Here is a 26,703-nt window from a genome sequence, read left to right on the forward strand (position 1 = left end):
ATGATGTCCTTGGCAGTTGCTGTCATGACTGTGTTGAAGGTGTCTGTCATCTCATTGACATCACCATCCATCACAAGGAGTGGAGCAAATTTTCCCGCAATTGTGGCTTGGAATGACTTGCAGATGTTAGGGTCCTTCAGTTGTTCAAGGTTGAATTTGAGCCTGATGTTCTTTGGCTTGTTAATTTTCTTCAGCCTCACTCGGAAGTTCATAATCACGAGGTCGTGATCACTTCCAACATCAGCACCTGGGAATGTCCTTGTTTTTGCTCTATTGATGCCAGATCGGTAATGGTTTTGAACCAGTATGTAGTCAATCTGGTTGTGATGGGTTCCATTTGGTGAGTGCCATGTCCAGCATCGTGAAGCTTTATGTTGTCCCAGGGTGTTGGCTAATACCAAGTTGTTGTAGCTTGTGAACTCGAGCAGCCGTCTCCCTCTTTCATTGGTAAGCTCATTGCAAGAAGGTCCACAATGTACTTCCCAGACTTTTAGAGCATCTTTGCCAACTTTGGCATTCCAGTCTCCTTGGACAATGAGGATATCTTTCTTACTGACCATGTTTAGAATACCCTGTAGTTTGTTGTAAAACTCCTCTATTTCTTCATCATCATGATCGGTAGTTGGAGCATACTTGGATAATTGTGATGTTAAAGGGAGATACTTTCAATCGAATGGAAATGATTCTGCTAGATATCATTAACAGAAATCATATGCAAATCAGAGGTGGAAAAACTGAATGCGAAGCAGACTGGGCAGTTAAAATTCTTACCCAAAATGTTAGATCAGATATGAAGAAAAAAATCTGTTTCTTGCAAGCCTTCATTCCTGTTTAAATTCTGGACATATAAAACATTTTAGGATTATTAAGTCCTTATGTTTATCATGATATATAGTAATATCCTAACATATTTTGATTGTTGTTGTTGTTGTTGTTGTAGGGTTTAACGCCATTTTTCAGCACACAATAGGCTATATATGGCGGCTAGTATTAATGGTGGAGGAAGAACCCGGTAAATCCCAGGAAAGAACCACCGACCCTCGAGAAGCTACTGGCAAGCTTTCTCACATACCCACATTGGCCAAATCCTAGACTCGAACCTACGCAGACAGAGGTGAGATGGCAGTGATCCGTAACGGAGAGCGCTTTAGACCACTCGGCCACTCGGGGCCCCAACATATTTTGAGGCTTTAGAAATAAACAATAAGGTATGCATTATATTTAAAATAGAAGAATAAAAGTGTATTATTTATTTTTCAAGACTTAAATGGATGTATGAATTTTTGTACAGGTCTAATTTTTGTTAACACATTAACCCCTAGCAATGAGTTAACGTGGCAGGAGGTAGTAGCCTACTGCCAAGCTCTGTAGCATCATGGTCATGCATGATACGCTAAAGTGGGTGGTATTATAGAAAGGTAGACAGATGTAGCTCTACAATTATACCAAATAATCTGGAATATCTAGTTGCACTACAAAATACAGATTAGAAAAAACTCATTTTTTGGACCTGATTTTTTCTACCCAAAATTCACCTGTGGTCAGAATCTGATTTTGTGTCCAGATTTTAGACTTTTTGGTCTCAGATCTAATGCAAACCGGTATGAACTGCAAACAGACAGATGAACCTTTGCAAAAAGTAGGATAAGATGGGCATTTGGTATAAAGAGTGGTCTCGATGCAAAAATAATGGCTCCGTTTAGCAACACAAAAAAAAACATTGCCGAGTGTATATGTTTCTTTCTCAAAAAGTGAGTTGATTTAAGTCTCTCTAATGAATATTAAAAGTATTTCATAATTTGACAACTAATATATTCATGATTACTTATCATCAAACTTACAGGTAAACTGTGGAAGGGTTCCAAATTTAAAAAAGGGCCCCAACTTTCCTTGAATGGGCACCAAAGCAAAGTCTAAGTGTCAATTTACTCAGTGTGCATAATACCCAATAAACATGCACAAGAATAAAACGGTGGTCAAACTTCAACTGACAAGTGACTGTATGTTTGTGTGTGTCTACTTTTTTATGATCTGGCCCTGAGTTGTGGACCTGGATTGCATACTCCAGTTGCAGATTTATTTTAAAAAACTGTTATTTAAAACCCTGTGTATGTAAAGTATTATCTTGGAGAAGCAGAATACGAATTCTTTTCCACTTTGTCTGAAACACCAGAAAGATGGGTGTTAGGGGTCCATTGGTCACAATCTGGTTAGAATTTATAAATTGATTAATTAAATTTCTCAGTTTTGAGCATTTTTAAATATCCTACATGCTTTTCCTTTATAAAATTGAGTGGTGGGGATGTGAGGGAGTGCAAAATAGAGTAAGTATAGGCAAGAAATAGAGTGCTTGTGGGGTTTTGCAATACTGTACAAAGCACGTCAATTTAAATCATTCTCGAACCACAACAACTTTCAAATATAACTATAAAAGTAGTTATACATATATTTCAATGTTTCTTCTCAAAATTAAACTTAGAATGGAAAGAAAAAGGAGAAAAGAACGAGATCAGAAGAAGATTGTACTCACCATTGTTGACATTTTGCGTGGTCTTGTAGCTTGGTTGTTTTACATCATCAACTTCAGTGTTTACAAACTGGCATATAATTATGCAAATTTCGGTCACCGGAATCATGTGTGTTATTTGTTCAGAATCTGCCGATCACTGCTGAGTGGGATTTCAATATGGCGACGATAGATTTGTTACTCTAATGTACGAAGATTTCAGAGAGCTCGTATTTCATAACAAGAACCAATATGAACTTGATATTACCCCAGAATTGCCTTTTAAAAAATTTTTGCAAGAAAATTCACCCTCAGCTGCACTATTGTGCCTTTAAAAGAGGCAACTTAATATTAATGAATTAAATAAAGGTTGCAAGTACCTCATCAAATTCACCCTCAGCTGCACTATTGTGCCTTTGAAAGAGGCAACTTAACATTAATGAATTAAATAAAGGTTGCAAGTACCTCATCAAATTCAAAGAGACCTGTGTCTTCATCACTCTCGATGATATAGGCAGCACCTTCTCCATTACTGTAAGGCGTCTGCTGCCATGTCTCTGGGTCCTCACTGATATAGATCTCCAACTCACTAAGAACAGCAACAGAACTGACTCCCTCCAACTCAATAATAATCTAAAATCAATATTAAGCAAAAATCAATCAAAGGCCATTAAGTCAGTATGGAAAGTATCACTAAATATGTTGTATGTGAAATGATAATGAAAACCACATTTACCAACCAGTGAACAAATAACATCAAAATACCTTCAACTGTTACAGTGAATATGCTGTTGGGGAGGGTTTAAAACTAATTTTAAGTATGCAATATCTACCCATGGCTATCGTTTAGCATTCTTTTCATGCTCAAAAAAGTACCATCAGTTTGATGTGTGAGTGAAGAACTGTCAGTATGCAGCTCTTGTCCCTGGTATGATATGTGCAAAACATGCACAGCTAGTACATCTTTTTCATAGATGGCTACTACATCAATGATCAGGGCATCAGAGCAGGGTGGGAGAAGGGCATTTGACAATAGCCATGGGTAAGTATCACATAATTAAAATTAGTTTTACCGCCAACAAAACTGTATTTTAATAGCAGCAATAGTTTACCCATGGCTATTATCTAGCTGAATTTGTCAGTAAGGAGGGTTGGCTGATACTTTGGTAAACTAATAAAAGAACATAGAAAATGTAAAATACTCACCATTGGTGGAGAGGTCTATATTATGGAAGGTTGGTGGAGAGGTCTATGTAATGGAAGGTTGGTGGAGAGGTCTGTGTTATGGAAGGTTGGTTTATCTCAGGGCCACATGGTGTGCCGTAACAATGGGATTCAGACAAAAGATGCCTGTACTTTGTTGTGATAATGAGTGGAGCTAAAAGGAGATAAAGGTAGTATGAGAATGCCAAAATGCTGCCTTTATGATATCCTCCATGGAGGAGTGATTGAGGTAGGCCCATGAGGTAGGAATGGCTTGAACCTCATGGGCCTTAAGTTTCACAAAGGAAAGGTCTTGATCAATAAGAGACTGGTATGCTCATTTGATTGTGGTGAAATTCACTGTGAAATAGTGGCAGCTGAAATGTCTACAGAGCCCTTGAGAGGAAGGAAAGATGCTTCCTACCCTTTCTTTTTCCATTGGATGCATGAAGATACAAACAGAGTGCCCTCTCGCAACATAAAATTTTATGTGTATCATTTGCAGCACCTTTCGACTGAGACTGGGGATTTCTATTGGTAGTAGAGTATTGGAAGATAATTGATTTTTGGCTATAAATCCTGAATGATGAAAGAGGGAACCCAAATTAAAATTCCCATTAAACCAGAGACAGCCAGTGTCAATAGATAAGGCATGAATCTCACTTTGTCATTGTGCTGAGATGAAGGCAAGTAGAAACACTTTTCATGAGTGTGAGGTCCTGAAAAGAAGCCTCACTCAATGGTTCATATAAAAGGGCTTTGGTTAATGACCATAAAACACAAGAAAGACTTCATTTAGGTGTAAGAAAGCGTGAGACAGGTCTCTGCTGCTGAAAATACTTAATAAGATCGGCAAGGTGCAAATCCAAACCAGTTACCTTGAGAGAATTTAAGTGTGTTAGAAATGGCAGTCCTTGATAATGGATATACAGCATATTTTGTTCTCTGAGAGAAACAAAAGGAAATCAGCCACAGAGGATATAGAGGGGCAGCTAGGATCAACACATTTCCTACTGTACAAATCACATAAGATTCACCACCTGGCGTCATAAACCTTGGATGTAGAAGTTCTCCTGGCCTGGATGATGCAACTCACAACTTGGCCAAATAAATTGTTCTGGCAAAGAGATTGCTACAGATGAGCCAGGTATGAAGGCGGAGAATTTGTGGGCTGTTGTGGAGGAGGGATCCCCAGTGTTATGACAGAAAATCCCTCCAGAGAGGAAGACACCTGGATAAGCAATCAACAGGTCTAGATGATTGTGGAACAATGAGTGCTGAGAATACAGAGGGGCTATAAGAATGATCTGAGCAATGGAAGTTCTGACTTTCTGCAGCACTTGAGGAATCAGTCAAGAGGGTGGGAAGACTCCAATCATGAATCTGTCCCGATTCATCCACCACTGCAAATGGTGATGAAATGCTTGTCCTAGAAAGATCACTGTTGATAGAGAATCTTTGTGAAGTTACCACCTTGTAAGAAGGAGAAACTGTAGATGTCGCATATAGAGACATCCTAATAGAACCAAGTCAGCAGCGGCAATCAAGGTATCAGAAGGGACAGGTACATTCAAGCAGACAAAGAAGTTACTGCTTGTAGCAGGGCCAGGTTTTGATCTATCCAATCCAGTGTAACTCTAAGTTCTGGTTTGTGAGGAAATTCATCCCCTGGCAAACAAAGTCTTGCGATGGAGTGAGTTCAGATTTCTCAAGGTTGGGCAACAGGCCATGGACCAACAGCGGTACAGATCCTGATGAAGGGACTGGATTTGAATATTGTGGATCAGACAGTTGTCAAAATACTGGAGGAATGGTATTCTCATGAACCAGATGTATCCCGCCACTATTCTTATAACTCGGGTAAAAACTCTGGGTGCGGAAGAAATTTTGAACGGTAGGACCCAGAATTGAAAAACTTCCTGCTCTAAGCAAAACTGGAGATAACTGCGGTGAGGTGGAAATATAGGAATGTGTAGATAGGAATCCTGAAGGTCAATGGAGACTGCCCAATTGGACAGTAAGTGCATTCGGGATTGAGGGGGTGGTCTCCATCTTGAAATTTTCTTCCAGAAGAAACTGGTTTAAAGGGGGGAGGTCAATTATAATGCAAAACTTTCCACTTTTCTTGGTGACTAGTAAGATACAGGAACAGATGAAGATACAGGAACAGATGGCATGTGACTAATAGATCATAAACCTCTCAATTGCCTCTTTCTGTAAAAGGGTGTGCACTTCCTCCCTCAGTTTCACCAGATTGGATTGGCAAAGAAAAATGGGGGTCCTTGATAGAGGAGGTAGTTCCCAGAACTGGAGTCGGTACCCCTCGTTCACTATAGAAAGGACCACCATAACCAGTGTCAGTGATGCTCGATCATGCCTCGAAAAATGGCCAAGGTGAACACTGATGCGGAATGCCTGGGAGAGGGATGTGAGGCTGGAGAAGGCTTAGGTCCCTAGGGCTGTCCCCCACCCCCTCCTTTGAGACAAGAAGGGAACTGTGGAAGCTACCTCCTTCCTTTCCAGGTTTGTTGGGCATGTGTTTTTCAGTTTCTGGGAGCCAGATGGACAAGAAGAAGGAGCCTGATTTTGAAGTTGCATAATGGACTTAAGCTGTTTCTGCTTGAAGAACTTAGCAGAAGGCCCTTGAGGGCAATTCACATTGACATGCTTCCTGGCCAATTATGATGGGCCAGGAGTGGATGTGAAGGATCTATATTGATGATCCAACAAGTCTTGAGATGCCACAGAAGGAATGAGGCTTCCAAACAGGCTCTTGGCTTCAAGCGGAACAGCCCTAAGGATGCCTTTATTGTGATCAAGAAGTACCTTTGAAGAGTCCAAAGTAACATCACAGCAGATGTGAAGTTCTGCTGAGAAAGCCATAGAAACAGGAAGTGCATGCTGTCTTGAAAACAGCTTCCAGCTCACACTGAAGGGAAGCTGGGTTGAAGGATGCTTCTCTCATCATGCTAAAAGAAGCAGCAATGAAAAGATTGGCATGAGAAGCTATGGTGACAAGCAGTTGGCCTTTCTGTTCCAGAGATTCAATGTCTTTAATGCAAAGGCATGCCTAGGCTATACTTGAAATACCCACCTTGGCTGCACTGGCACTAAGCTGAGGATGTTTTGTGGGCCACTTTGGGGAATGTACCTGATAGCTGGCAGAAGAGACCAAGGGTCACAACATTGAGGAGGGAATGGCCCACCCTCAACATTGTCGATAAATATTTTGGCCTGTAAAAACCTCTCAGCAATCAGGAGGAAGGATGAGGAGTTCTGGATGAGGTCAAGTCTCTGAGATCTTTTCCAGACTGGGAAAGATCGTTTTGGACTGTGCAGTGGGTTTTGGGAACAAGTCTGGGGGTAAGAGGCAACAGACTTCATTTATTGCCTTGTCAAATGACCATAACTCCTCTCCCACATCTAACTGACTTGAAGGAGCAAGCTTCACTCGTGCTACCACAATGGAGATAACATCATCAAGGACACTCTGAGCTGGAGAGTGTGTAGGAATCACCAAGTCCCTAGAAGGTGAAGAGGGCATATAAACACTTTGCACTAAGCCCCATAAAGCAACATGGTTAGTAGGGGCTGAAGGAGGGGCAAGAACGTGAGTGAGACGAGAATATGAGTCCTGGAAGAAGTGATGTCTCTATATCCTTCTGAATGGTTTCCATCTGATGAGGAGGTGATGGTGGGCCACAGGCCACAGGCCACAGTATCAACACTATTATGAGGGCAACATCCAAAGCCCAAAGGAGCATACATGACCAAGGCCCCTGGGGCAGATGGCCCCACATCCCATGGAGATTCATTGGGATAATAAAAAAGGGGGGATATTGATTCAATCCCCTATCCTAGTCTGAGCCTGCTGGTTGGACTCCCAGTGTTCATAAAGGTAGTAGAGGATGAAAAGGGGGAACTCGGTCCGAACCCTACCCCCATACCATGAGGCCTTAGTGTGATGATCAGAGGATACAAGATCATAAACTGATGCATCACTAAGTAAGGTGTGGTGATGATCCCACCCAGTGGGAGGGAGCAAAACACTACCTCTGATAGGTGGTGGTGGTACATCTCCTCCTTGATGGGAGGCAGCAACATGCTGCTACATGGTCGCTTTATTTCCTTAACAATGGGATGTAGCAATATCCTGGGATTGGTATTCTGGTCAGAAGACCTTATTTTCAGTAACAGAGAGGCTTGAAAATTTTGAGGAAGAAGAATGAAGCTTATTTCTCTGATAAGTGCGGCTGGAGTCTGTAAGATTCCAGGTTTCTGCAGACAGTGATTTATAAAATGTTGAACAATTTTCTTGTACATTTGGAACATTTAATACATTCTAGATGAGTGTCCCAGGAAGACACCTTGTGGCCATGCTCTCCCACAGACTGTGTTGACATTATTCCTTAATATAGTAAAAAAATTAAAATATTTATGTCATATATAACTCACCTTATTTGTATTTACCACATTTGGAGTACACCCCTGTGATCTCTAATGACGTAGTAAACCGTAGCAGTAAAAAAGAGTTCTCGGTGTTTTATGCAATTTTTATTGAGAAAATGAAGTATATATAATTACAATAACAATATGAAAAAAATTCAATGATTGAATTAAATATCTAGCATAGATACAGTGTACAATGTGGTTCCTGCAGTATCAATCTAAACTGAAGAATACGCAACATCTAGTGAGTATGCTGTCATTATTCCTTGCATAAATGACTTGATTTTGATACTAAGTGTACCCAATCCCTGCAGGTGTACACAAATTAACTCCAAGTTCCTGGAGGAAACAAAACAGGAGGGAAAGTGTTACCACATAAATATTTGGAAAACAACAACAGATAATATAACACCATTAAATATAATTATTGTAGAGGTCAGGTCGCAATTGCAGTTAAAAAACACTGCAACAGGCAAATTTTCTCTGGTGTTTGGCACATGTCTGATTACATCAACGTCCTTGAAAAAGATGAGCTATCTGTGCTTGTTTTGCACATAACATACCAGGGACAGGCGAGCTGCACAAGGAATTGTGTTGCACTGACAAATCTTTACTCTAAGGGAGGATGTATGCACATCAACAGACAGTATGTCTGTTCTCAGCACAAAAAAGAAAGCTATACAATAGCCATGCTATTGCTGCTATTAAAATATATTTTATAATCCACTCAATCTTTTTTCCTCTGTGCATCCACTATTTACTTTTTCCTCAAACTTCTTTGTCAAGCTTCATCCTGGTTTTCTGCTGACTACGGTTTTAGTTTGGATTTTTAACACTCACATCTGTCATATTGTGTTCTTGGTATGTCACATTTTTGTTGGTTTTAAATGAAATAAAACCCATTTGACAGAATTATAACTTTTGGGATTAATATTAATATTTATTTTGCAGTTGGGCTGTGTATGATAAATTGAAGACATTACAATAGTTTGGTGAACTCCTGTTCAACAAAATGCATGCAAGAGAGATAAAAATATGTTATCATGATATAGTCTACTTGAAATTTCTGACTGCCATTCAACAGTGAACATAGTCTATCTCACTTACCAATACAGGTTTAACTGACAGTCACACGTTCTAATTCTGCCTACAAAATATTTGGCACATATGAAGTGTTACACTTTAAACAAACCTTGGAGGACACCAAACTACATCTATCCCCTAATGTTTAACAAATTCTAATATCCTGATCATTGAACAATATCTTCAGACCTGCCAACCCTGATAAGACCGTCTCAGTAAGGCAGTTGATTTCCTGCCAACCATGATAAGACCATCTCAGTAAGGCAGTTGATTTCCTGCCAACCCTGATAAGACCATCTCAGTAAGGCAGTTGATTTCCTGCCAACCCTGATAAGACCATCTCAGTAAGGCAGTTGTTTTCCTGCCAACCCTGACAAGACCATCTCAGTAAGGCAGTTGATTTCCTGCCAACCCTGATAAGACCATCTCAGTAAGGCAGTTGATTTCCTGCCAACCCTGATAAGACCATCCCAGTAAGGCAGTTGATTTCCTGCCAACCCTGATAAGACCATCTCAATAAGGCAGTTGATTTCCTGCCAACCCTGATTAGACCGTCTCAGTAAGGCAGTTGATTTTTTCTCAGTAAGTCTGACCAGTTTTCAGTAAGGTGTATCAAAATATCATAAAACTGCTATTGTAAAGCTGGAAAATGTATTTAAAAGTTTGGTATTCAAAACATGTACCGATGGTAAACATTATGTTCAAATGAAAAGTTTGTAAAGTAAATGTAGACCTTATTTACCACTAGTACAGTAGCACAAACTTCAGCTCCAAACTCTATACAGCTCAATGGCTTGTTGCTATTACTCAACTTGATGTAAGTCCATTTCACATGATGGCATAGTACTAATATTATTACCCCTACTCCTACCTCATGGATGGGGTACTAACATGGGCATATATGTGTCAATGGATCAAGCCGGGTGTGATTCACACCTGGCACTCTTTTAGCCTAATATCAACACTTTGAACATATTCCTTGCATAAAATGAAATAAATTGAGTAGTCCTCTTATTTAATACTGGAAGTATCACAAATCATTGTAGAAATAGTTGTAAAATCTCATTTACCTTCTTTATTCGACATTTTTGTTTAGAGAATCTGCCATATTAGTTCAAATAATGATTACTTCCATTCTCAGCCTCGTTTGTTTGTGTACCATATAAGGACATTGACGCCTTATTTGGAAACGTAAACAAATCGTAGTAAATATATGGCACGGTTTGAGTCAGAATATCAGTCCCTTTAAAAGTAAATACGGTTTATTGGCAACTTTGAAAATCCACCAAGAAGCCATTTATTCGCCACTTGATTGATAATAACATAGCGTAGAATATCCAAATATGGTCTGACAAGCCTTATATAGAAAAGGGGTCACAGCCAGAGTCTTGCATTACATGTCATGGTGGACACAGTGAGGTTAGTGTAACCATGCCAATTTATTTTATCTGTATAGGCTTAATAAATTCAAAATTTGCCAAACTTCTTTCATAACATGATTATACTTATGTAGTAGATTTTCTACATTATTTGTTTTTCTGACTTTAGTGATGATTTTGTTTGCTCCATAATATGATATGGGATCAGTTCATAGCCTCAATCACAACAAATCAAATTGAGGCTATGATATCATAGCTAATGATGGCAATCATATGTCCTGCCATGAGACATAATGAAATTGACACAAGAAGTCTAATAAAGGTAACTGTGTCCCTTCCTGCTTTTACTAACAAGTATCTGAAATTTCCTTTTTATTCTTCTGTGCTGATTATTAACACTTTTTAAAAGGCTTAATTTCCATTTTGTCTTCAATTATGAATCGCTTGCTAGTTGCCATTTTTAAAAACTCTATAATCAATAGTTTGATCATGCAGATGCTTCGCATGAAACATATGTGCAATTTAAAGCATCTGAGGTACTGCTGTAGAGTTAGTCTGGTTCCCTGACTTGTTCCACTAATTCAAATATGAAAGCTGGATCCAAATCAAACACAGATGAACCAATTTTCAGGATGTTTCAGCAACAATCATTTTTCATAGTTTTTTATTTTAGTCAGCAAGTCTGTATTTTATGGTTCATTTTTGTAAGACTAATGGCAAAATCATAAGAGTTGGCAGGTCTGTATCTTGAACATGTCCCATTCACAGCTCAATCAAAGTGCAACACTGTATAGGCAACCTCCATTCACTAATCTAATATTATTGTCTATTGCCTCACTGTTGAAATGATATGAGGAAAGTTATATGTTGTTATGTGCTATAATCATACAACTAATTGCTTACTTTGGTTCCAGTGCCAGTGTATAGGGGTTTTATGGCTATCCTATCACTAACTAACCCTAATTAGCTCTCTCTAAATAGAACTTACATACACGTGAATGTTAATGCACAGAAAAGTCCATGATTACCAGTTGAAGTCAAATGCAATAATCTTCATTAGATAAAAAAAACCAGACCCCACCTATAATACAATTTCATAAAACCAAAAGGATGAAATGGGGAGACATTAAATTAGGAACAGTACCTTCACCACATTACGATGGATATTTATCCTTCCATACTGATTTGGCTCCTGTTGTGTACTGCAGCCATCAGTCTTTACATAGGAGTCTGTGTGTCCAACCAGAGTGCCATCTGGACCATAACTACCCACACTGTAGGATGTAATCCAGGATGGGCTGCTGTTTTGTCAGAAAATAAATGCAAATTTAACATATCAATATTTAATTTTTTAGAATTCAACTATGATCGCAGCTATTCTAATATACACCCTGGGTGGCAGTGCAATTATCAAAGAAGGGAATGTGTTGATGTTGTTGTGTCTTAGTTGAAATTTTTAATACCATACATCACTGTTTGACTGAAAACATTTGCAAAATTAAGTTGTTTTGATTTTTCATTGGGTTACTCAAGTACTGTTTTAATTATTTAGACATACCATAATGGATATGTATGGAACAATAAGCTTTGATAAGGTAGGAGTTTACTTTTTCTGTGGCGAAAAAAAAGGGGGGGCTGTGATGACCATTAATTGATATCCAAGAGGTACTATTTTCATTTCATTTAGGGCCAACTAGACCTTGGGATGAATGTGTATGTAAAGTTTCAAGGCAATCCACCAAGCAGTTTAGGAGGAGTAATGGAAACAAACAATGCAATCCACCAAGCAGTTTAGGAGGAGTAGTGGAAACAAACAATGCAATCCACCAAGCAGTTTAGGAGGAGTAGTGGAAACAAACAATGCAATCCACCAAGCAGTTTAGGAAGAGTAGTGGAAACAAACTTACTCTAATGGATATACAGATGACAGACAATAGACTAAACTATAAACTCACCATGTCAACGACCAGCAGAGCTAACAATTATTTTCCAAATACACTGCAGAAATTTACATAATGATAAATAATAATAGGCTACTGCATTAACTGATATTTTGTGAATTAAATTTTGCACTAAATGGTTGAAAATGACAAAAGTAAAATTTGACATGGATCATCTTACTGTACAACCTCATAACATATTTGGAGTACTTCAATGACTGGGTGGAAACACAATTCTAGTGCAACTAAGGGAAAAGTGGGGCATAACTCCACGAAAATGTGTTGAAAATAGGTCTGGTCTGGATTTGTGTATTATAATCACAGCATCACATGGGGATATTTTTTGCTGCTAAAAATGAAGTAAAATGTGTGTTGTGCAGGGAAACACCATGGTAGCCAATCCTGGCTGATCCAATGGTAGGATTCAAACTTATGCCTTTAGAGTTACATGTCTGGCACATTATCCACTGAAACACCACAGTATTCTGGAAACACGTAAATGTCAATCTAGACCTAGGTCAACATGATTTAAAACCATGTGCCAAATTTGCTTTGAGTCTGTCCTTCAAAGCTACTGAGCACAAAAGACAACAGAGTTAAGAAACACTATATGCCCTTTCCATAGATATTGCAGTAAATATTAAATTTGTACTACTTTGAATAGATATGTCACAAAAGGGAAAATATATAAATGATTGACGATAACAGGCAATGAACATTATATTTCTATTTTTTGGACTCCAAGAGCCTGAGAAACTACTTACAACCATAATAAAGTGTGCACAATTTAAAGTTGTTGCTGCTGCCTAGAAAAAAGTTTCAGTGGTCAGTGAAGAATTGTCAGAAGGAAATAATTTTAAAATTGCCTATTGCAAAGATAAATGTTTTGTGATTTAAAGCGCTGACAAAAGGTATGAAGTTGCTTCAGATTAAAAGTTGAAGTCTTCAAATAAAATATTTTACTATCTCATATCAGTCCTAAACCATATGATCATAGGAATGAGCAGCCTAAATGAGGAGGAAATAAACTTACGTTTGTACAAAATGTATGCACTTACTGCAAACCAAAATTTAGAAGTCAAAAAAGTTAAAAACATTTGACAAACTGGATAGTTCCTGTAATGATATGAAAATCTAAACACCTTTATCTACACATGCAAAAAAAGATGTCAACAAAATTTGAAGCATATCCCTTAAATAGTTTTTGCTTAATCAAGATTTCATAAAAAAATTTAATTAAAAAAAATATATTTAAAACTTTTTGTAATGGCATGAAAATAAAAATCATAATTTTCAAATAAATACAAATACATCTACTAAATTTCATTGTCTGTCTCAAGCAGTTTTTGCCTAATTTTGCTGGTAAGATTTTCATGGGGAAAGTCTCAAGACTTGTATAAAAGGGAGTTTGCATGCTTCCACTAAAGTGAAATTTACTGACTTTTCCAGGTCTTTCCTTGGTTTCAGAAATAAATTACAAACTTTCTGTGACAATTTTAAATCATCAATGAACCAACATGCTGACTATCCAGGAACCATAGGACTAAAAAATGGTCCAAAATAATTTTCAAGTTAGCATGTTTCACATATTTCAAGGCAATGAATTTAAAAATTGAGTACATTCAAAGTTTTCAGGGAAACATATGAACCCTGTATAAAGCAAAATGAAAATTTGCAGAAATGGCCTGAAAATTTAAACAGGTTATCAACATACAAATAAAAATATATGTACCAATATTCTTTTGACTACTTCAAGTTGTTTTATTCAATCATGCTAATAAGGTTTTTATAAAAATTCCAAAATTGTTTAAAAATTTAATCATTTATATTATATATAATTGCAATGCCAGTAGCTGGTAAAGGAAAGCAACATTTCCATTGGTCAGAATGTTACTACGTGATCAAAATGAATTGCATTTACTTCTGTATGAACTGTAAGGAGAACTACTTTTCTAAGAATACCCACTTCTATAAATAGAGTCACGTGTACAGCAGAAGATAAACACTGGCAGTAAAGGCAGACACGTAGTAAGCATCAAAGGATAAGAACATTCTAACAATTTTAAAAAAAATAATTGAATAAATTTGCCTTTCATTGGTTGAAGGACTGGTACTATGATGACCTTATTGCAATCAAGCAGGACAAGCCCAAGTGCTATAAATAGCTATGTAATAGAAAACCCCAAACATGTATTACTACGATCAATTAAGTTTTCTGTTTTTTAATGATGCAAACCAAATAACGTAATAAATAAATGAAATTTCAATTATAAGAGTTTAACATTTTTTCTGAGTTTATCATGGTATAAACTGTCAGTTGCCGACTCACACAGCTTACATAACGCCCTTACATAATTGTCTCTTATTTGTGAACAATAAGGATATAACAGAAACTTATTCAATTTCAACAATTTGCATTACCTCAAGGTAAATTCAATAAGTTTGTGGCAAAATTCAATGTGTTTTTCAACAAATTCAAGAAGCTGTCAACAAATGTTTTTGAAACTGAAGTAGTTTACCAGGCTGTGGAACCATGTTGTAATGGTGTAAATATCTAAACTGGTCATCTATATATGCATGAAAAAAGGCATGCCAAATTTCAGTTGTCTACAGTGAATGGTTCTAGCACATTAACAAGATTCTCTAGACAGACATAGAGAAGTATGGTCAGGCAGACATAAATAAATCAAGATTTCCCATCTCTGCAAGAAGTGGCAGCTTAAAAAGAATACACCAATATATATATATATATATATATATATATATATATATATATATATATATATATATATATATATATATATATATATATATATATATATATATACATAATAAAGATGGTTGATTTAACTATGTTGTGTATCAATTTATATATATGCACAAGAAATTCCTGAAACTCATTAGTTCCAGGATGAGAACCTCTCAAGAATAAAAGCAGGATATATGGCTTCTGGGACATCTCTGCCTGCATCAAATCAGTTTTTACAAGACTAGTGAGAACACTGCAAAAATCCTGGCATGCTGGCATGTTCCATTCAAGATCAAAGTTTTCAATATTATCACCAACAAGATTCAAGTTGACATAATGGTCTGTTTGGCTGATTGATTGTAATGTTTACTAATGCAGAATATATTATGCAGAGAAGTTAGGTAACACATGATTCATGAAAAGTTGAGGATTTAATGGTGAAATTTGTTATGAATAAATCCTCTGTATATATACTGAATATGAATACTAGATATTGGAAGAAAAGTACAAAACTGATGTTAACAAATCTCTATACATTTTCCTAATTTTATAATGCACTGAATTTTAAACCAATAACAGTTATAGTTCCATTGCTGAACTTCCCATGTCTAGTTTATCTAAACCCTAATTTAAAAGCCATTCTGAAAAAGATAAGTTTCTAAACCTCACCTGCAATATGGGAAGACTCTGACATGATCAACATATGTCAAAAATGGAAAGGTAACTTCAAGCTGACCATGTTTACTATGTCCCATGAAAACATCTCCAGTGCTACCTGTAACAAGGTTAGCCAGTCCATAGGACAAATTATATACTGTGCTGAAAGTACTCAGGCTGACATTGCCATAACTGAAATAAGTATTTGACCATGACTGGTGTCCATGTCCTTTTAAGGAAAGTTTCTCCACCTCTGCAATTCTTTGACAGCTAGTCTTGCCTCTGTTGTCAGTGATGAGTTTGCGATAGATTTTTGTGAGGTTAGAGTGGTCTTCAATGTAGACTGTTCCGGCACCTCCAAAATGATCATATCCATATCCTCCATGAATTAGTAAGTCTCCAGTAAAATGGTTCACTTTGGTGTGGTATATAGCAATTCTACCTCCACCTCCACCACCACCTCCTTGACCACCTGTCAAACCAAATAAATAATCATTTGCAGTTTTTAGATTTAAAATGATGAAATTCATAAGGGAGAATGTTTCCAGTAAACATGCTGGGCTTTTGGGCAGGTTGATACAATTAATTTTAATGTTGCTATATTTTCCTGTCACCACTGTGTAGCTTTATACTTATTGTGCCAAAAAAACACAGTTTGTTCAATGTGAATAAATGCTCCCATGGAATTGTCAGTATGAGGTAATCCACCCATGCAGATAGCCTGGGACATGTGTCAAAGGTCATCTTTATCTCAGATAACGATTCCACCTAGACATCAGAGTGGGTTGGGAGGAGGCATTCAACATCAGCAATGGTTATGTATTGCATAATTAAAATTATTTTACCCCTCCAAAGCTACATATTCCTAGCATCAGAACATTACCTGTCACTATTGTGCAAACAAATTTGTCAGTTAGGTGGGTAGGCTTATGCTCTCATTATAACTTTTCAAAAACAGAAATGAAATGTACTCACCATTGCGGGAGAGGTTCATGTTATAGAATATTAGTGTCTCTCTTGGCAACATTTTGCTGCAACAACAGATCCCAGAGACAAAATTCCTGCATCTGTGTGCAGAGAACCACCTCATGCACAATATGTTGCCCTCACCATGAAGAGTGTCCAATATCTACCTGCTCAGTTCCTAGAGCATTCAGTCCCTCCTCCTATAGTAAGTAGGCCCATAAGACAGCAACAATTCTAACTTCATGGGCTCTAACAATCCTGGTAGACAAAGGAGATAAATGAATTCATAATCTCCTTTAAACTGAGACAGTCTGTGTCAATAGAAAAGGCATAAATCCTGCATTTTTAGATGCTAGAGCAAGTATGAAATACAGTCTTGAGTATGAGGTCCTCAAAGGAAGCCTCACTTGATGGTTCATAGGTGGCTTTAGTTAAAGACCATATAGCACAAGAAAGATTCTATCTGGACATATGAGAATGGGAGACAGGTCTCTGCAGCTCAAAATAATAAAAAAGGTCAGCAAGATGAGAGTCTGAACCAGTTGCAGAGCCCTGAGAGAATTTAAGTGTGTTGGAAATGGTGACTGTATAGACCTTGATAGTTGACACCAAACATCTTTTGTTCTCAAAAGGAACATAAGAGAGTCAGCAATGGAAGCAGCAAAGGGAAACCTATAATTAATGTGTTTCCTACTGCTCCAACCACAGAAGATTCCCCACCTGGCATCATAGAATATGGATTTTGAAGCTGTCCTTGCTTGAATAATGCACTGGTAACCCAGCCTAAAACTTGTTCTGCTAGAAGAGATGAGCCAAGCATGAAGATGGAAACTGTGTGGGCTGTTGTGTATGAGGAAGCCCATGCTGTGACAGAAGATTCCTACTGTAAGGAAGAGACCTTGCTGATCTATATCAACAGGTATAGAAGATCATTGAGCAATGACTGTTGAGATCACAGTGGGGCTATGAGAATGATATGAGAAGTGCAAGTTCTAACATTTTGAAAAACTTGAGGCAGTAGTCAGAAGGTTGATAGGTGTACATGGATAGACAATACCACTGGAAACTGAATGCATCCACAGTACATTCTCTCTGGACCAGGACTGGAGAGACATAAGGGGGAAGTCTGGTGGCTAACAGATCCACAAGAGGATTTCCCCATTATGAGAAAATGGTGTCTGTTACAAAGCATTAATGAGTCCATTCCATGAGGACTGTTTTGCGTGACCTGAAACAGACTGTCCACTAATACGTTCTTCTTGCCTGAGATGGACCAGTGGCAGAGGTTCAAGTCCTCTACACAAGAAAAAGGCATGTGTGCCTCTCTAATGTCAGAGATATGCTATGATGGACATGCAAGACTGATGAGACCATCACAAATTGACCCCATACTTGTTGAAGTACCTTTGCGGCACTAAAAATATGACTTTCATTTTAAGGTTGTTGATGTGGAGGGTCAAATCATCCATCATCCAAAGAACCTGAAGAATTATGCCCTCCAGCCACACATTTCTGACCCAACGAGAATCTGATGTGTCTACAAATAGATAGGAGTGGGGATAAGGTGCAGGCCTGAATACCCCCATCAGGAATCTGTCCTGATTCATCCACTTGTGCAGATGATTATGAAAATCTGATCATAGAAGATTCTGAGCTGATAGAGAATCACTGTGTGGTTTCCATCTTGCAAAGAAGAAGAAACTTGTAGAGGACACAAGGAACCAGATCCACAGCAGCATTCAAGGTTCCCAATAAACAGGTAAAGGAATGCAGGCAATGATGTTTCGACTCATAGCACCTCTAGAAGTGCCAGGATTCCATGTATGCAATTCCTTGTATGCAATCAATTAGAACCCAGACTATGTTCTGGTATGTGAGGAAATTTATCCCCAACATAAGTCCTGAAATGGAATAAGTTCTGATTGGGAAGAGTAACAGACCCAATGAAGTTACTGTGGATGAACAATGGAAGAAACCCTGATGGAGGGATTGAACCTGAACATTGTGGATCAGCCAGTCATCAAAATATTAGAGAACTGGGGTTCCCAGTAATCAGAGATTACCGCTACTACTCCCATAACTCAGGTGAAGACTCTGGGTAAAGAAGAGATTCCAGATGGCAGAACCCACAACTGAAAAAACATCTTAGTCCAAGAAAAACAGGAGCCATTTCCAATTTGGAGAAGATATCACTATGTGCAAATAGGCATCTTGAAAGCCCATGAAGACCACCCAATCTGAAGGCTGCATCACATTCCAGATTGAGGAATGTGATTCAGCCTTCAATCTGGAATGTGATGCAGCCTTCAGGTGTTGACATGTTCCTCCAGAAGAAACTGGTTTAATGGAGAGACATTGATGATGATAAGAAATTTCCTGGTTTCTGGAGTAGAATGCGGAAGATTTTTTGGTCAGGACCCTATTAAGTGACCCTTTCTGCAACAGAGCTGTGCATCTCATCCCTACATTTTTCCAGGTTGGATTGGACTGGTTAAAGGAACTCGGGGTTGTTGATAGAAGGGGTTGTTCCCTAAACTGAAATCAGTAACCCTTGTTCACAATAGAGAGGACCCAGCCATCATCCATGATGCTTGACCAAGCCTCTGAAAAGAAAATTAGATAAACACCTATGGAGACATTAGGTAGAGGAATACACAGTGGGAGAGAGCACAAGTCCCTAGAGCCATCTCCCCCTCCTTTCTTGGGAAAGGAAGGCAGGCTGGAGAACTTCCTTCATTATCTATTTGACTGCATGCAGAGGACTTGATCAACTAGGATGAAGTTTAATTTAGATTGTCCACTGAACTGGGGCAGGGGCTGCATCTGTTTGAAGAATTTAGCATTTGGACCCTGTGGTGATTCATACCAGAATGCTTTCATTTGATTACAATGGGCCCAGAAGAATCTATGTGAATGATCCGTCAAATCTTGTAAAGCCATGGTGGGAATGATTCCTCTGAAAAAGCTGTCTGTTTCCAATGGAGCAGCCCTTAGAAAGCCTTTGCTTTGGTTTAGTAAAACCTTCAAAGAGTCTAGTGCAATGTCACTTTGGAGGTAGAGACATAGGAGCACTCTGAGTCATTTCCCATATGTGCTTGTCATTGTGAGTGAGGGCTCTGTTCCAGAAATTTTAGAATAAAGAATCCTTTTCTTGGATAATGCTACACCTGCAGCCTTCCTGATGGATGAAGAAGGAGGTGAAGAAGGACATAAGCTAAGGTATCTCCTCTACTCTTGGTCCAGTAGCCCAAGGGGGCATGAGGCAGCAATTACCCTGAGGTGGAGGTCCCCAAATCCTATAAGGATTAGATGGTATAATAGGAAAGGGAGGATACCAATCTGATCCCCTTCCCTAGCCTGAGCCCAGTGGGCAGATTCCCAACCCTGCATATGATGGGGTGGTAGAGGGAGATACTCAGTCCATACCCTATCCCCACCATACCATGAGGCCACTGTGCTGATCCTTTTCATCATGCCACCCTTATGTGATGCATCACCACCTGTGTGGGAGGGAGCAACACACTTCTCTAGAAAAGATGTTTGGTGTACTAGCTCCCTAATGGGAGGGAGCTACATGCTATAAAGGATATCAGGTGTTACGTGCACCACCTCCCTAACAGGAGGGAGAAAAATGCTATCACGAATATGTGTGTGGTGCTCCACCTATCTAATGGGAGGGAACAACAAGCTATTGCAGAAAAGTGTGTTGTGCATTGCCTCCCTAATAGGATATGAGCAACATGCTGTCATGAATAAGTGTGCAGTGCTCCCCCTCTCTAAAGTGAGGAAGCAATCGCTATCATGTATATGTGGTGGTGCATCACCTAGTGGGAGGGATCAACACATGTCATGAAAAGGTGTGCAGTGCTCCAGTTCCCTAAGGGGGGTGATTTTTCAGTGTTCTGCTTTGAACAATAGATGCAAACAGAGTGAGTGTCCCAATGGCAATCTTGTGGACACACTACCCTACAGACTGTCCTGATATTCTGATTTCTGAAAAGAAATAATGACATTATATTTAAATATTATGCATACAATCACCTGGATGTATGCAGGGCATACCAATTACACTCTTGACTATACACCAGATAACAACTGCAGACATATATGCATTAACAGCTGAGATTTTGTCTTCTCTCTTCCTGCACACTCAGTTGCATGAGGTCGTGGTTTTGATCCCCGGCCAAGTCATACCAGAGACTTACAAATATGGTACTAACAGCTGCCTCAATTGGCATTCAGCATTAAGAGGTTCAGTGTTAGGACTGGTCGGCCTGGTGTCAGGATAATGTGACTGGGTGGGACATTATGCTACGTGTCTGTGGCATGATGCCCCAGTGGTAGACATTACTATAAACTGCCACACTGCAGACATAGTAGCGATATGACCGAAAAATTGTTAAAGCTACGTTAAAAATCAAAATCACATCACACACATCACACCCCCTGCACGAGCATGAACATTATTAATATACAATATGTTTAAGGTAGCAATAAAAACAACAACAAGGTTTTCTTTTTGCAGAGAGAGAGGAATACACTTGGCTCTCATTAATCTTTAATGTTAGGCTGGTTGTGCTGTTATTCCTTAACACAAGGACATACCTGTACCATTACTGTGTATTTAAAATAAGGATGGTGTACCCAAACCATCACAGGGTGAAATACACAAAGCAACTGTTATTTTTCTTAAAGAACTCAATTCCAAATGGGGAAAATGTTACCTGCACATAATTTAAATAATGGAATGAATATTGTAAAACAGAGATTTGAATTAGCCATAGAAGGGTGACTTTCTAGCGCAGAAAACATTTGCTACAAGCAAATTTTCTCTGTTGACAATCTAAACATAAGGTCCATACAGCATGTAGTCCTTGAAAAATATGGCCTTCGACACATGTCCCATGCCAGGTGACAGAGTGGACTGCATCACACTTACAGTTCTCTCCTCTGTGGTAGCATCTATTCACATCAAATTGATGGAGAAAGGATTTTTGCACAAAAAGTATAAAGCTGCACAATAGAGAAAGGTAATGTATTGCTGCTATTAAAACCGTTTTTATGTAAATGGAAAATTGGAGACATGTGTTCTCAAAATCACATTTTAATCTAAATACTTTTTTGCATTATAAAATTTAACATGCCCACATTAGTTTCTGTATTTAACAAAACAACTAAAACTGGATGAAAAACTAATCTTGTATGCACATGTCTTATATACAACATGCTAGCTTTCAGCAATGTTAAATGAAGAAAAGGTATGCATTTATTTTCAAAAATTACAGAAATCTTTAGAGCAAAAAAACTACTCAACGCTCTTTTCAATTATTTGTAACATCCATTGTTACACACTGATGGGGAGGATCACATAGTACCTTGCTTTCTTTTTGAAAATTGTGTGTGTATAATACAGTAAATTAAACTTATTCAAACCTGCTCCTCCTATGGCCTCTATACTTCCTGCTCCATCCAAGTGTTGTACATTAAGGTACAGTGAGCCACCTGCACCACCTCCACCACTGTAACTACCCCCAGCCTCTCCATTAGCATGAAGACGTCCTTCAACTCTCAGTTCATCTCGGATGTGCATGAAAATGATGCCTGAAGAATATTGCAGATTTTCAAAGTAGATATAAAATGTTCCATGCCTATTAACATCTACTGCAACTAGAAATGTGTCCATAGCATGGTTTCTCCCTGATCCCATGGGAAGAGTCACCGAATATTAAGAAAAATCTGATTATGAATTGCCAATTAAATGGTATTGGGATCTTAGGTGAGACTCTCAGTACTGAAATCTTGTGAAAACCCTGCATAGGACACATATCTCCCTCCCATTTGACTGAGTGCAAGTTTAATTTGGTCAAAATGAATGCATACATCTAAACAATTTCAAAATTTCATTGGATTCCAAAAGGATTCCATCAAGATGCAAAATTTCATTGGATTCCAAAAGGATTCCATCAAGATGCAAAATTTCACTGGATTCCAAAATGATTCCATCAAGATCAACTGGATAAAATCCCACCAGGATATCAACATGTCAATGGGATCCCACCAGGATATCAACATCCCAATGGGATCCCAACTATGCAATCTAGAATCAGTTTCAGGATTTTGTTTATCTTGGTTGGATGACTAGAATTCTGATGGGATAGTGATACTTCAGTAAATTTCTATATAATGATCAAAATTTTAGTGAAATCTCACCAAAGTTTTAGTAAACTCTCACATAACTTTCAATGAAATGTTAGAGATCTCACCAAATGTTAAGTGAAAGTTTTGGCCAACATTTTTGTGAAACCTCATCAGAATTTCAGTGAAATTTTAGTGAGATCTTGCAAAAATATCAATGAAAATTTTGGTCAAAGTATTCATGAAATCTCACCAAAATTTTGGTGAAATTAAAAAGACTTAAGTGATGCCATCATGGATTAGGCTTTGTATGCACGAAAGAAAATGAAGACAAGAAAAACCTAAATCTTGTTTGATAATGTCTATCAAATTAAAAAATTATTGTGAATATTTATCATTGATTCCCAATGACATCTAAGAATCATTAGGCAGTTTAATAGAAATCTGAAGCAGATTTTTTATTCGATGATATTTATGTAGACATTTTAGGCAGCCTTTTTTTAGATGGAAACATTAGGCCAATTTTTATTTCAGGTGGAAATTTCAGGTGGGTTTCTTTTTCAGGTAGAATTTTATTCAGGCGGAAATCTCAGATGTATTTTTTTGTTTAAGCAGAACCTTAGGACAACTAATCTGCATATTTTGCCTAAAATTCCACCAGAAATCCACCTAAAATTCCACCAGAAATCCACTTAAAGTCTGCTTGAAATTCACCTAAGCTTCTTTAAGTTTATGGTTAGTCAGAAAACGCCTAAGAAACCTGTCTGAAATCCGCCTAAAGTCTGCCTGGAAAATTTTGTACGGGATTTCAGGCTGAAATCTAATTATTCAAGTGGAATATTAGAACGACTGATTTGCATATTTCGCCCAAAATTCCACCCTGAATCTGAATTCTGCTTGAAATTTGCCTAAGCTGCCGTTGCATCCAATCAAATTCATAGACCTGAAGCACATTAGTATCTGCTTAATCCGCCAAGGTGTAGATAGGGTTAAAATTTTGGAACCTTGGCTTACTGAAGATGTGGTCTGGATAGTCGATGATTTTTACATAGACTGGAATGGTCTGGAACATTCACTTCCATTCTAACCCTCTGATCCCAAGGATCTTGCCAAAACATGGAAGAATCAGAGTGTTATTTTATCCTGATAGCTTTCCTCAAGTGTGATAAGTCATGGATAAATGATTGTGATAAGTCATGGATAAATGATTGTGATAAGTCATGGATAAATGATTGTGATAAGTCATGGATAAATGATTGCGATAAGTCATGGATAAATGATTTTGATAAGTCATGGATAAATGATTGCGATAAGTCATGGATAAATGATTGTGATAAGTCATGGATAAATGATTGTGATAAGTCATGGATAAATGATTTATTAATGTTGGAAATAGAAATTCCAAGGAAAAATCTTTGTTTTTCCTCCTCATACAAAATCTGTAGGCGGACTTAAGGCGGATTTTAGACAGGTTTTTTTAAGCACTTTCTGCCTAAACCATAATTGCTCATATTAAGGAAGCTTAGGCGAATTTCAAGCAGAATAAAAATTAAGTTGTTCAAATCTGAACACTGTTCCTACATCTTTGTTATGAGGACAGAAATATATGCTCGATCCACTAAGATGTAGATAGAGTTAACATACTGGAACCTTGGCTAACAAAGATGGCCAGACCATCAGATCAAGAATGCAGAGACAAAGGTTGGGAGCTTCACATTCCACCAAGTCACAAATAACCCCAGTGAGCACAGATTCAACTGAATATCAAGGGGTATACTGACCATTTGGTTTGGATTAGCTGATTCCATCAGGGCAATAAGTATGCAATACATTGAATCTACCCAGAATATGATGGACTTTAATGTGGATTTGTCACTGTTGACACTACCTGAGATAATTGGAAACAAGGTGGTAAAGGAATGGACATTTGGTCCCAGTGACTCCCCTTGCCTTCTGAGACAATTCACCACGGTGGAGTTATCTGATAGAATTTGGATACCCTTTCCAGACAGCATCTCCTGCCACAACTGAAATCAATTTACCAGGCCTTGATCTCTGTAAGGATGCCAATGGGTACCCGCACACTAATAACCTGGGTAATAAAATGAGCAACTGGGTACCCGTTTAAAAAAGAGTAGTACAAGTTCAGATCGAGACATAGAATAATGATTACATGTGTGCATTTATTCATCATCACAGGGGCTTATATGGCTGCTTACAATTTACTTGTCATACATGTACTACATTACAAAGGAGGACACTTCTCTCCTTTCTCACGTGACCTATTTAAGAATCAACGCTGGTATTTAAAGCTAGACTGTCCCAACTTCTTACATGTCCATGGTTTGTGCGCCATTTTCTCAAGACTTAAATGCACTTGTTTTGAGATTCCACTGAAATTAACTAGGTCAGTACCTTTTGTTGACAGCAACAGTAAGTACTGATTAAGAAATATTCAACAAATTTTTTTATATATAGTGCAAATAAAAGAAAGCACAATATAAATTTCTGGTTTAACTAATGCCATTTTTGCCTTAAGTTTGTGGCCCTGGAGTGAGTATTAGATGTTCAAGGCAGAGATACTGTTCACATGTTTGTTTACTGGACTTTTTTTATTAATGGAAAACCCAAAGCAGATATTTTTGTCATGGCAAAGGCAACACAAAAACTTGGTTACTGTAACATGCACTTCTTATACCATGTTAGAAAAAACAAATGAAATGGACAACTATACAGAATTAATTTTTTCACTGAAATATTTAACTGTAATCTTTGTTATTGAATAACAATGAAAAAAAAAATCCAACAAAAATTGACCACATGTGTAAATATGGTAATTTTTTTTATTAATTTTACTTGAAACAGTTCCAAGAAAACAGACTGGATTCTGGAATGTGAAACCACTTGCCAGATTCATTCTATTTTGATATTACATACATAGCAGACCAGTCTAAATTAAAAAATAAATGGCTCCAGATATCATAAAAAAACGGGCTGTATTGATGTGACTGTTGGATGTTATATGACTGAAAAATGTTAGATGAGAGTGATTTTGTTAACTTAAAACATGTTGCATCAGACCAACGTCAATGGACAAACCATGGCAGGTGGAGGATACTACAACAGTCATCATTTGTGGACTTTACGACTATTTGCAAAAGATCCTGTAGACACGCTGACTAGTTGAAGTGAGTGTTATCATAAATAATTTATTTCTTTTGTGTCTATACTCTTGTACTAACTACTAATCCATAAGAATTTAGCAGATTTGTGACAAACAATTTAACTGCAGATCCAGGTAAGTAGCAAAACTAAATGTATGTTAAATAAAATAAATATGTAGTTTTTCATATAGCTTTTGGTAATTATGGCATGTAATATATAGATTGCTCTTTTTATGTTCAGCTTATGCTTCTTGCCACTTATATTAGTAATATATTACGCTTATACCTCTCTTGGAGGTTGACATGTCTGAACCTATAACAAACCAGTTCAGGTTCATATTTAATACAATTTCCCTTTGATCGGGTACCCGGGTAACCGATCATTATGACTGACAGGTACCAAGTAGAAATTTCCGAAAATTTTGGCATCTCTGTCTGTGAGACTATTGTGCTATAGTTGGTTTGAGATTGC

The 26,703-nt window shown here is 37.9% G+C and overlaps 1 protein-coding gene across 1 annotated transcript in view; it reads right to left on the minus strand.

The window, feature by feature from the left end:
• The window catches only part of LOC149787541 (uncharacterized), a 591,304-nt gene that overhangs the window by 441,015 nt on the left and 123,586 nt on the right, over positions 1 to 26,703 (minus strand). The window contains exons 37-40 of the mRNA XM_089975575.1: positions 22,366 to 22,533; positions 15,979 to 16,438; positions 11,765 to 11,921; positions 2,972 to 3,139 (exon numbers count right to left, since the gene is read on the minus strand). Of these exons, the coding sequence (XP_089831701.1) occupies positions 2,972 to 3,139; positions 11,765 to 11,921; positions 15,979 to 16,438; positions 22,366 to 22,533 (953 nt within the window). The remainder of the gene's footprint in view (positions 1 to 2,971; positions 3,140 to 11,764; positions 11,922 to 15,978; positions 16,439 to 22,365; positions 22,534 to 26,703) is intronic.

This window comes from Sinohyriopsis cumingii, chromosome 11, assembly GCF_028554795.1.
Source record: "Sinohyriopsis cumingii isolate HCF-2022 chromosome 11, ASM2855479v2, whole genome shotgun sequence".
Taxonomy (NCBI): Eukaryota; Metazoa; Mollusca; class Bivalvia; order Unionida; family Unionidae; genus Sinohyriopsis; species Sinohyriopsis cumingii.